General features: G+C 38.1%; 1 protein-coding gene and 1 pseudogene across 1 annotated transcript; one reads left to right on the plus strand and one right to left on the minus strand.

Annotated features, from left to right (window-relative positions):
* Window positions 1–3,575: 3,575 nt before the first annotated feature.
* Window positions 3,576–4,872, minus strand: LOC110064150 (histamine H2 receptor-like). The gene has a single exon (XM_020771160.2). It carries the CDS (start codon window positions 4,679–4,681, stop codon window positions 3,689–3,691), a length of 993 nt encoding a protein of 330 aa, XP_020626819.2. The 5' UTR covers window positions 4,682–4,872; the 3' UTR covers window positions 3,576–3,688.
* A 2,521-nt stretch (window positions 4,873–7,393) lies between these two features.
* On the plus strand, window positions 7,394–8,163 carry LOC149117807 (adenosine receptor A3-like; annotated as a pseudogene).
* Window positions 8,164–12,565: the final 4,402 nt, after the last annotated feature.

The raw sequence follows: 12,565 nt of genomic DNA on the forward strand, positions 1-12,565 counted from the left end.
AAAACGGATTACAAACGACGAATTGGAAAATTGAGGCTAAACTTTTCAATATGCGCAAAAAGTGACGTAGCTCCTTTAAGTCAATAGAAAGTCCTATTACGGAAAGTTACAATTCCCGTGATTGCGTCCAGGGTGACTCGGACACTGGCAGACAGGCAGACCCGTAAGTACGTTCTGTTTTGAAAGTGGACACACGTATTTTTTCAACATTTTCAAACCACCAGAGAAAGAGGCGACGACCGTTACGGCCGGAGCGTATGCAAAAAGCTATCGAAGTTATTTCCCTGAGATTTGCGTTTTTTTTCCAAACTTTCTCACATTCATTTCTCGTTAATGAAATCAATTGTTCACGAATTATCTTCTTTGCCACTGCACCAAATGCGGACTCGTAAATCTTAATCTGGAAAATGAATCCATCATGAGTATATATGGGCGTTAGTACTCTACGGCAAGTTTTGCTCTTCTACATCAGGTAGCTGGTAAAGTAGGGGAACCTCAGTGAACTTGGTTGTGACAATGACGTCATATCTCGCCATTTTGGAAGTACGCATTCATTATTTTACGACTTTATCATCGGTTATGTACTTTGCTCTCGACAAGAGCAAATCCACCCTTAAATTAGCTGGAGGGTGGAAAGGCATTTCAGTTAAGCTGATCTCAGGAGTACCAGAAACATACACGCATTTCAGACCTATTTTTTTTTATATTGGAACGAGGACTCTTTTCAAGCAAAGGAATAAATCGAAATATAATGGGGGCGACCATTTAAACTATAGTTCTCAGACATGCGAGACAACTCATGTAATCTTCGTGTACGATGAAGGATTCGCTATTTTCTCTAGCCGGTCGGAGATCAATGCAAATTGAAGGAAAATTGAAAAATTAAAAGAGAGTTGACTGCAAGTTGAAATTTTATCGGAATTCTATAGAGTCATCAAACTGCACGAAGGGATTACATGTCCACCCTAAGCCGGGTAATCCATTATAGTGACAAGACTGTCACATACGGCTGTAAATGCTGGTTATTCGCATACGTCTAGCTATTTCATGGGATCCCATGAGGCGGTGATGACGAGATAGAATGAGACAGAATATTTTTTGAGTCAACGAGTTGAGAATCCAGAGTTGTTGAAGAGTGAATTGAATGCATTATGTCAGAGGAAACTATCTGGACCAAATAAATTTTCAAACAACGGCTGGGTTTACCAATACTAATCAATGATGTTTAATTTGCTCTAGCAATTTTGCAATTAACTGAAGGTTATATATAGACAAGAGATTATAATCTCTCTTGATATAGACAATAATTAATTAATGATGTTTAATTTGCTCGAGCAATTTTGCAATTAACCGAAGGTTATATAATAGACAAGAGATTAAAATATCTCTTGATATAGGCAATAATTAATGATGTTTAATTTGCTCTAGCAATTTTGCAATTAATTGAAGGCTATATATAGACAAGAGATTATAATCTCTCTTAATATAGATAACTAAAAGAATGCCCATCGCCAAAGTGATTTTCCATTAACAAAACGTAAATACTGTGTGTTAACGCTAACGAAGTCTGTAAACTAGCTTGTTATTGACATTCCTTATTTTAAAAGTATTCTGATTCAATAGTTAACATTTTGTAAGTTGATTAGGATACAACTGATGACTATAGTTTTTTGAATACATGCACCGATAGTTGAGTCTTGAAACGAATTTTTTTGAGAATGCTTTTAGCCTTTTCTCTTGACGATTCGCTTATGCATGACAATGGCAACGACACAAAAAGCGCTATTAGCATTGCATCTCTAGATCTTAGGATTGACTGGTTAAACACGTTTCTAAGTCAAAACTTCACTTGAGAGAAACCAAAAAAGAAAACAAGCAGAGCTGAAGGAAAGCAGTGCTCGATTGATTTCAGTTGACTACATGTTTACATAAACCTTAAAACTTACACGCTTGGTACATGAAAGAAATTTTGACTTGAAAGTTAGTGAGAGGCGTGCGTAATAGAAACGAAGAATGTCCTCTAATCAGGTTATAAAAAAAAAAATTACTTCGGCAAATTAAATTTACAAGGAATCGTTAGCCTAAAGTTTTCACCTTCACTTTCTAATTGGGTTCCTGTACAATGATGGTGTGGTGGTCCTTAAATCCTCTATCAAGGCCCACCTCCCACTCCCTCCGAATGAAGCTTACTTATCTCGAGCGCTTGTAGGGGGAGACGGAGGGGTGCTTAATAGAGGGAGGCTTTTTAATTTTAATTCACAGCTAGAAGCTACCAGGTTAAATGATCCGTTTGACACTTTTCTTTTCCTACATTTCTCTGTAACAGCCCTAGCGAAACGTGGATGTTCACCAAATTTTAACAAAAACTCTACCAGTGCAGACAAAAATCCGACCGATTGATCCAATGACCAAAATTATATGCTATTTTTACAAAAAAAAGGAAGAAAAAAATGAGTGGCGTTCTCTCTAGCCGTGTAAGCTACGTTTTGTAATAACGAAGCGCGCGAAGTCTAAAAATAGAATACAAATTACTGGAACCCCGCGAAACTCAGACAACATAAGCGTGTTCTGAGAGAAGTAGGAGCAAAATGAACGCCAAATTTTCGTTTTAAAACTTGTTTTAGGAACACTTGCTTACGCGCTTGAAAAAGCGTCAAACCTTCCACCATTCCGTTTTGTTTGTCTGAGTTTGTCTGAGTTTCGCTATCGCAAATTACAAACACGCGCTTTGCTATTGCAAATTACAAACACGCGCAATTGGCCACTTTCGATATATTAAAATTCATCTTGATAGTGAGGCATAGAAGACACAAACAAAAGAAATGAATAAACATGGTTATTCAATTTCCTTTGTTTGTGTCCTCGACACCCCGCTGCCAAGCTGAGTTTTAATATGTCGAAAGTGGTCTAAGACTCTCAAAGATTGACGATTAATAACTGCCTATTTTATGGTCACAGCAGGCGATTCTATACTGTTTTTGTTGATAGACGCCATACAGCACCCAAACCAATTTTCGTAAATTTTCAACAACAATGATATGGCTCAATAATTTGTTATAACATATAAACAATATTGCACCTGGCCGCACTGAATCAATTAATTAAGATTCAAGCTTGGTATATCAAGTCTCCATGGTTCTTATCTCATATACTTCTGTAAATTTCAGTCTTACAAATCTGTTTGTAGATCAAGTTTCCTAGATGATAATGACTATTTCTACAGTCCATTTGATGATAACGTTCTCATGTCTGAATGTTAATTGTTACAAAAAATTTTGATGAGATCCAAAAGCCACATTAAAACTTAAAAGCGGCCCATTTAATATTAGCATGTCTTCTTTTCCCTGTGAGATGAATGTTTGGGCCTTGTATCGCTATGGTCAAACTCAGAATTAAAATATAACTTGAAACTTTGATCTTCGGAGTAACTGATCCATCTCTGTCTTCGCGTCCGTTAACCTTCTTACTAATTAATGTGTTCTTGCAATTGCGATGTATCCTTAGCTTTCGGCTTTCGTAAGATTCAATATGTTACCAAACTTTTTGCTCAAATTAAGCTTTTTGTTTTTAGTCTCTTTTCATTCTGGCACCGTCTTTACTTCCTAAAAACGAGTTGCAATTGCTATTATTTGTGGAGTACTATTTTGCAGAACCAGTCTATCCTTCACGGCTTTTACGAGGCTTTAAATCACTTCAAACTGATCTCAGCAATAGCGATAACTCTAGCTTCAGAGTTCTCGAAACGTTTGCAACCAAGTGACGCAAGGGAGCGTTTCACTGCCGTGCGAATCTCACCAAGACGCCAACAGTAGACTATTGGATTCAGTGAAGAGTTTAGAAAAATAAGGGTTTGAGCATATTCCGTTGCCAGTATAGTGAAAGTATTTGTCTTGTACATATCTCGAAGAATGAGAAAAACGAAATAGGGAACATAACAAAGGAAGTGAACGAAACAGACGTAAAACATACCAATTGCAGATTTGGCAAACGGTTTGGTGTTCCCGAAATTTCGTGTCTTCTGACTTTGCTGACCTTGAATTCTTCTCTGGTGTTGCCTAACAATCGTGAAAATCCTGACATAGACACCAAACGTGCCGCAAAGGCAAACGACTATAACAGAAGCAACGAGGAAGAATGTTATACTCGGCTTCCAAATAAGGGTTGAAGCGACGAACGCTGCAGTGATCCACAAAACGACAAGGAGTAGACCCATTCCGCGCAAAGTGACAAGTTCGCGGTAGCGTAAATGAAGATGAATAGCGATATATCTGTCGACGCTTACAGCAGTCGTGGTAAGAAAGGAGACACCACAAACCAGATTGGAAAGGAAATTATATACTTTCATGGTTGCTAGCCATGTTTGCAGATGATTTGCGAGGTAAAACGATTGATAGATGATGTAGAAAGGTTGCACAGTTATTCCAACACCGAAGTCGCATACAGCAAGCCCAAGTAATAATATATTGGACGGCGAATGTAGAGAAGGAGTTTTCCATATGGAGTAAATAACAACCATATTCCCTAATATCGCAATCAGAGACAGCGGCGCATTTAATGCGCAGTTGATAATTAATGGCACGTATCTTTCTCCGACATATTCTTCACTGCTTTGGGATTCTGAGTTTGAACTAGTAACATTGTTGGTGTAGTTTTCATTTGGTAAAAAGCTTACTGAAGACATGTTTTACCTTGGTTCAAAACATTCTCATTAAAACATCCGCATCCGTCAAAATATTTAATATGTCTTTCAGTATGCATGGTTTTTATAAGCTTAATCTAAATGATTAAAACTTTTACGAGTATTTCGAGTGCTGTGTATTCATTATTTCCAGTGGATGTTTAGATTCATCTGTCAAAACAATAGAAGGTATTATTTCCTGTCCTTTATGAAAGAGCCTTTTTCTGCAATTAAGATAAAAATAGAAAGCCTAGATTAAACACATGCAATCTACCTCAAACTAAAGCATATCTACAATGTTTATGGAGTCTTTTTTCCCAATTAAGAGCTATCTTAAAGAACTTGGTCAAAAACGTTGCAAAAATTCTTCAACAAATTAGCAATGCTTCGTCATTAAACTTGCTTTTCACTGTCGCAATTAAAACAAGTATAATATTATTCACATATATACTGTCATTAAAGCATGATTTTTGCTAGAGGCATTTTAGAGCTTATCTGACAAATTTAATTCATTTACAAGATCGCTAAGATCCTTTCCTTTCAGGAGTGAAATCCTCGTTTTGGGAGGGGGCGGAGTCCCCATATCTCTCTTCCGTGACTTAATGATATGTAAGCAATGATAATGAAACTCAGAGAATATATATAAGTTTAACTAAAAATGTTTCCTGATGACGTGACAACGTGGGATAATCGCGTGATATCACTGACTCATCTTGGATTACTATTACATCTTGGATATCACCCATCTTCGATTACTTGATTTTTCGAAAACGTCAGAAAACCATCAAATGACGCTGAACTTATCAAAATTAATAGAACAAAGCTAAAAAGTCCTAGGAATGTAAATCTAATTGAATGAAATTTAAGAAAACTCCAATTTAAACAACAACAACAAAAAAAAAAAAACATTCCTGTTAAAATAAGACTGCCATGCTACGAGCACAATGACACGCGTAAATAAAACAAATATATTAAAAACTGGATCATTATACAATGCAATTCAAAAGTTTTCATTGGCTTAGCCATCTTGGTATATGAGCTATTATGACATGCTCCACAAAAATGGTAAGCTTACGTATAACTTTTTGGGGCGTTTTTCATTTTTATTTTATTTGGTTTTCTATGTTTTGGAGGCGTTTTTAATAAACAATTATTCCACCTGCGCTTGTTGGATATGAGATTGTAGTCAAATCGGTGCTACGCGCCTCGTTGGCTATCTACCATCTCATATCCAACAAGGGCTACTGAAATAATTGTAAATTATACCCTGATAAGCTGCTGATAACGTCGCCCAGTCAGCGCTTGCACCTTCCCCCTTTCCCCAGTCTAGAGAGGTTTTATAGTTTGAGAGCAAGTCTGGAGATAAGCCCTAGTACGTGGCCTTTCAAGTTAATGCCTGATTGAGCGGTATTTTAATGCAAAATCTTTATTTATAATGTTTTGAGATGTGCTCAGTTTTAACGTTTTTGTCAGTAGATTTAATTCTAGTTCATCGCGTTCAATAATCTTTGTTCATCTCTTCTCATCCTCGCATTTCTGAGATATTGTCAAAAGTTTGTGATCGAGTTTGAGGTTCAGAAAGCGCATGCTTAAATCAAGAACACCGTTCCCAAAGACAGGAGAGATGTTCAATAAATACTCAGCCTTTCTGACAGTGACAAATGTACGCGGTTGCTGTGGTTATTGTTGTTTTTGTTGCTGTTACCCTTTCATAGCCAGTGCATTGTTTATTAACTCGAGAGTATGGTTCGACAAACTGGCTAGGGCATATTAGTTTGTGAACTACAACTGGCCATCATTTATGTCTTAAGAGCAGATTGCGGATTAAAATATAAATTAAACACAGACTTCCGAGACTGTTTTCACAAAAAGCGAATTGACAGTCCACACTGAGTTTAATTTTAGCCTCTTACAAGGCTGAGCTAATAGCATTTATGTACAAATTACCATTCTAAATTCAATTTAAATTTCCAATAAATCAAATTCGTCGAGTAGTAAAACGAATGAGACACAAATTCGTTAATGTATTCCATACAACCGCACCAGGCGCGGCGTTTTCCATTATGCAGTAGTTTGCATGATATTGAACTTTTCTTGTCGGTGATTTTAATCGAAAAATTTCTTGTAAACTATCATAGGGTGATAAATGCAATTCTCACAGGTTATTTTTTTACATCTGAAAGCCACTTCAAGAAGTGACAGCTTGAGTAATGTGGGAGTCGCAGTCTAAATATAATAGTTTTCACCCAAGTCACTTTATAATTGCATGTGTTTACCATTGCTTGTTATTATGTCAATACTACCTCCTTGGCCTCTGGAGTAATGAGACTTTAACTTATGAATATATCTATGCGGCATAATAGGCTATGGTTGTTTTCGAACTTTCTGAACTAAAAATATAATTCGGTATTCAAGAACAAAGTTGTTAACAAATTATAAGACACTAGTTGTATACAGAAGAAAATGGAACAAAAAAAAAGAAAAATATATACATAAAGAAATATACATAAAAAACCCGAGCGAGATTAAGTACATAACACATTTCAAGTTTCCCATACATGTTTGCTATTGACACTCGGAAAGGAAATAAGAAATCACTTTTAATTAACCATACATTCTGCCATGTAAAACTAATGCGACCACCTTTCAGACGCCAATGATTAAATAGGCAATCAACACACACCTTGTTTGAACTACTCGTCTATTCGCTATTCGATGGCCTTAACAACGAGCATCTCTAATTCCTCTTTGAAGGAGAATAGCAACAGCGATTGTTGGAGATTAGATCACCTCAGACAGCATCACAGAGACCTTGTCGTACCTCTTTCTGTTAACTGTGTATTAAACGCACCCTTATCCATCACAGCGATTATAGGCAATAGGCTAGTTATTTATTAACCTTTACTCAGTGTGGAACAGTCCAGCCTTATTGCATTCACTTTCCAATTTCTTGCTGTTTGGGCTTGCTTTCTGCGATTTTGGTGTTGGAATAACCGAGCAACCTTTTTACATCATCTACCAGTCGTGTTATCTCAATAATCACCCACAAGCATGGCTAGCAACCATGGAAGTGTTTAACGTCATTTCAAATTTGTTCTGTGGTGTTTCTTTTCTCACCACGACAGCGGTAAGTATCGACAGATATCTCGCTCTCCATCTTCATTTACGGTACCGCGAATTGATGACAACGCGTCGAACATTTCGACTTCTTGGGAGTTTGTGGATCATCGCAGTCTTGGTAGCATCAACTCTCCAGTGGAAGCCAAGCATTACATTTTTTCGCAGCACTTCTCGTCTTAGCCACCTGCCTTTTTATTACCGTTGTAATCTATGTTGAAATCTTGACGATTGCTCGATTTCATCGTAAGAAAATTTCCAAACAACTGGGCCAAGAAAAGCACACAATCTTGCAGCAAACCAAGTCAGCTTTGAATATGTTTTACGTTTGCCGGAGTCACTCATTCTGCTATATCAGAAGCGTATAGGTGATATGCTTCTGGCTATATTCAATATTTTGTCTTCCTTATTCTCAGAGACGGCTACAAAACCACTGCCCTCACAGCCTTGGCAACAGAATTCGCCCAGACTCTTATATTTTTAAACTCCTCTTTGAACCCAATCCTCTATTGCTAGCGACTCCGAGACTTTCGTGTAGCCGTTAGACGAACCACTACTAAGATTCACTGTCACAGCTACTAACAATGATCGAGAAGATTTAAATCCAGTGACAGTTTAGAAGTCTGTGCTAACCTGGAGTACTGCGTGTCATATTTTGACGGAGTTGTCTAAGACCGTAGAACTGAATGATAAATCGTACAGTATTGGATTTGCAACAGCAATATTATTGGACCTCGGAGTGATTGCAGTAATCATATACTCAACTGTACTGAATGAATAATGCATGATAGTCCAAAACTTTCATATTTCTATACCTTGCTTGAGCCCAATTTTATCACGATTTATCCAACACAGCGGCGACCCTTGCCGAAAGGAAATAGATAACATACAGGTGTGATTAGGCTGAATAAAGTTATTTTTATTCTTATTCCTCTTTCGATATTGCCGAGCTGTTTTGCTTGCCTGTGAAACTTTTAGTGGATTACACAACCAAATAACTAAATTCACCAACTCTTTGAGCGGTTAATTAATCCTCGGACTTACAAGCTAATAACTCAAAACCCCAGCCTGGTACAAGGGGGGGGGGGGGGGGGGTGGATGGGCATCCCCTGAGTTTTAGCTCTGTTAAGGCGCAGCGAAATAAGTTTACGTTGATTACGTAGCCCTGAGCTTGTGCTACAAAACGATACCATATTTGTTGGTTTTGACGTCATATGACGTCAAATAACGTCGTTTGACCCGCCATATTGCATCCACCATCTTAGATTTCACTATTTCCTTAAAAGTCAAGAAATAACGAAAATTATTACAAAACCAAGTCAGAATGCTTATGGTACAAACTGGTGAATTCAGTGAGCTTGGTGAAAAAAACTGAAAAACTACAGAATTATGTCAAAAACGTTGATTTCTGGCTACGTGAAATTTGCGGTTGCCATGGCAACGTCAAATATGATGGACACACACCATCCGCCATCTATAACGAAATCCACAATGCTGGAAACGTCAAGTCAGTTTTTGTCATGAGAGCAGCCCTTTGAGCTGAAAAGTTTGGAGGTTGCTGTGAATCAGGAGTTGAAATATACGCCAGGAAAACTTGCGGTTGCGGTTAACACCTGAGGGCATTCGATTCGAGTTTTGAATGAAAGGAGCATTAGTGACGGTGGAAATTTATGTCCTCTAGACCTGTGGTTGGTGATTCTCATATCAGTTTGATATAGTGTCAGAGACACTTTATAGCTGCGACACAGTTGCCCGTAAGCTGTAGTGAGCTCTACTTTGCTCGCTGCTGTGCCCTGAAACGGACTGGAGCATTCGCGTTGAAAAGCAAGGTTATGTGTTTATTTTAATAGATTTTAGGGGACCGGTCATTATTTATCGCATGGGGGGTGGTGGAGGATTTTCGGCTAAAGACAGTAACATTTAGTTGATCGCCCCTTTAAATATTATTTTTCTGAAGTATCCCCCTCATAGCTATTGTCTTCCTGATATCCGATTAGGGTTCTTAATAGAAGTTTTCCCAGGCGTCCAATAACGCATAACGACATGCGGCACAAATTAAAGCGAGGCCTGATTCGCCCGAGGGGGCAAGGCAACCTAAGGGGGTCCTGCGTGTGCCCCTCGGAAAATTGTAAGTTGCCAAAGATGCAATTTCATGCATTTTTGGGGCAAAGTGTTACGGAAAAGGAGTTGCTTATGATCATAAGATTAGATATACCAAGTAGGGCTGTTTCACCTTTTTAAATACTATTTTCTTCTTGAAACGTTTCACTCTGTAAGTCTCAATTTATTGTTATAATTATGTGTACAAATTTTAATGACCAGAACAGGTGGCTACATTTGATTTTACAGCAGGTAGAATTCCGCCGTTCTTCTGAGAACCCTGTGACTGATGTCAGTTGACATACCAGCAACTAACCATCCCAAGTGCTTGGAAACTGCAAAGTTACTTTTTAGAGTGTTGAATAGCCGTCCACCAAGTCTGTATGGGCATGTGACATTTAATGATCCCCTTTTTGGCCTTTCAGTTATCACTGATCCCCCTTCTGTCATCCTAAAAATCCAATGATCCCTCAAAATCCTCCTCCCTCCCCCCCCCCCCCTTCCCCCCCGGTGATAAATAATGCCTGGTCCCTAAGAAGTGAGGTTTTGATGTTTAATTCCTGACTGACTTCAATCTGTGTCAACAATTATTTTGAGACTGAGAAATGTTGAATTTTTTAAACACATTAATCTAATAGACATTATTTTTATTGTTTTTGCCGCGTTTAATTCAGGACAAAGCAATGGTTTCTCACCTTAAAGTAATTTCAAGATCAATTTCGTGTTTGGTTTAGTCTCGCTCGACTGCCAACTTAATATTTTTCGGAGTCATTTTCTAAAAACGAAACGACGTTTTCTTTCTTCTTCCTGCTTCTCGTACTGTTCAATGCATCGACAAGACTTTTTTTGTATCTTTTCTTTCGCCCAGTTGCGTAAATTATTATCTACATTACCAAAGCTTTCCGCCATTTTAAAACACAGAGGGAAAACTTTGCAATGATGACGTCAATCGTGCGTTTGTCCTCTAATAGATCATAAGCGAAAACCAATCAAAATGGAAGAATAACAGTTGGGTTATTACATAAATAGTAATATACAAAGCTACTAATAAAACTCCGAACTCTTTTATCGTGTTCTGTCACGTTCTTAGCTTCAACTGTAAGATTTCACTTCGTTTTATTTTCCTTTCAACATAATTGATCTGTTCTACAAACATGCAGAAATCGTCACCGGTTTTATTCGCTAATTTGTGAGATCAAATATGCCTCAGTTCAGGGATACCTTCGAGGGATAATCAGTCATAAATTGGCGCTTTAAAGTCTACAAGCCATACGAGAGAACACTTGATAAGTGGGCCTTCTTCGCAAGTTTACAAACCTCTCAACGATTTTTGATCCGAAACGAGAGTTTCTTTGAAAGTTACTGAACCCAACCAACCAACCACTGATAACTATCCCGTGAGGTCAGCTAATTAACTTGCAAACTGTCGCTAAGTTCTTTCTATTATTACTGTTTAACTCAACATTACATCCTCACCCAATCATAATTGCAGATCACATTGTTACCGACACACTGCTTCAGTGGATATGCAGATATTTTTAAACATAATAGCCCGCAAACAGTCTCCTCACAAGCTCTCTGAGTCCGGCACGGATATCAACCGCATTAAGGAGCAGTCAGTAAACTCATACAAACAATAGGCCGAAGTCCATGCAATAAAACCAGAAATAGCAGCTCCTTGAGCTTTAGTTTGTGATATGCCCAAGGTAAAATGCTGACTGTGGGAACAGTTAAATTTTTATGTAATAATTTATTAAAACGACAGACAAATAATTCAATCCCTCTCCAATTTATGGTTCAGGTTCTTATATATATTCTTTATCCCTTCTTCCCTTGTTTCCAGTGTTATAACTATGAAGCTGTACCTATGTCAAATTTTCTAGGTCAGCAGTCGAGCTTTGTTTGGGACAGCGCTTAAAGAAATCGAAACCAGACAAGCCGTCGTTGGGATAAATTTTGGCCACGCAGAATGGCCGATTTATTGATTCAGTTAAAACTAATATGTAATACAATATTAGCGAATTATGATTTGTTTAGCTCTTGCAAAGGTGAGGGCACGAGAAAAAAGGAGAAGTGCCTATATCACAAATCCATAATATAAATGAGGTGGAGGCAGGGAGGAGGAGGGTGGAACTCGCTGCGTGTGTCAGGTCTGGAGACATAGAGGACAACCTCGAGAAACATGCCATGTCTTACACCGATCGCTGAAAGCGAGGCTAAGCTATTTTCCAGTGAAACTCGTGACTATTACCAATGAATTCGCTATTGTCATCGAAGTCACAAGATTGTCTTGTGATGGTCTTGTGATTATTGCTCAATCAAGTTTGTACTTGGTGACCCCGTTCCCATTTAGTTCGGCCCTTCAGTACTTCCAGCCTTTCCTCATTATCTTAAACTCCTGGTTGAAAATTAACACTGTGTTTAAAGTAACGCCAGGAGCGTGGGTAAAAGCCATAAACGCTTTCATTTGGTGGCAAATAAAAATTTATTTTACGAGGAGTTGATTTGCTAGTCTGTGAAGTCCTTAACGGATTATTCAACCAAACAACCCATTCGCCAACTTCTCAAGCGGTTCATTATGCGTCTCCTGTGGTGTAAAGACGACATATACTATCACACTAAGAGATCATTTTGACAGATAGTTCCTCTTGACGGAATATCAGTCCTATG

This window comes from Orbicella faveolata, unplaced genomic scaffold, assembly GCF_042242905.1.
Source record: "Orbicella faveolata isolate gen_17 unplaced genomic scaffold, um_ofav_v1 contig_1, whole genome shotgun sequence".
NCBI classification, from domain to species: domain Eukaryota; kingdom Metazoa; phylum Cnidaria; class Anthozoa; order Scleractinia; family Merulinidae; genus Orbicella; species Orbicella faveolata.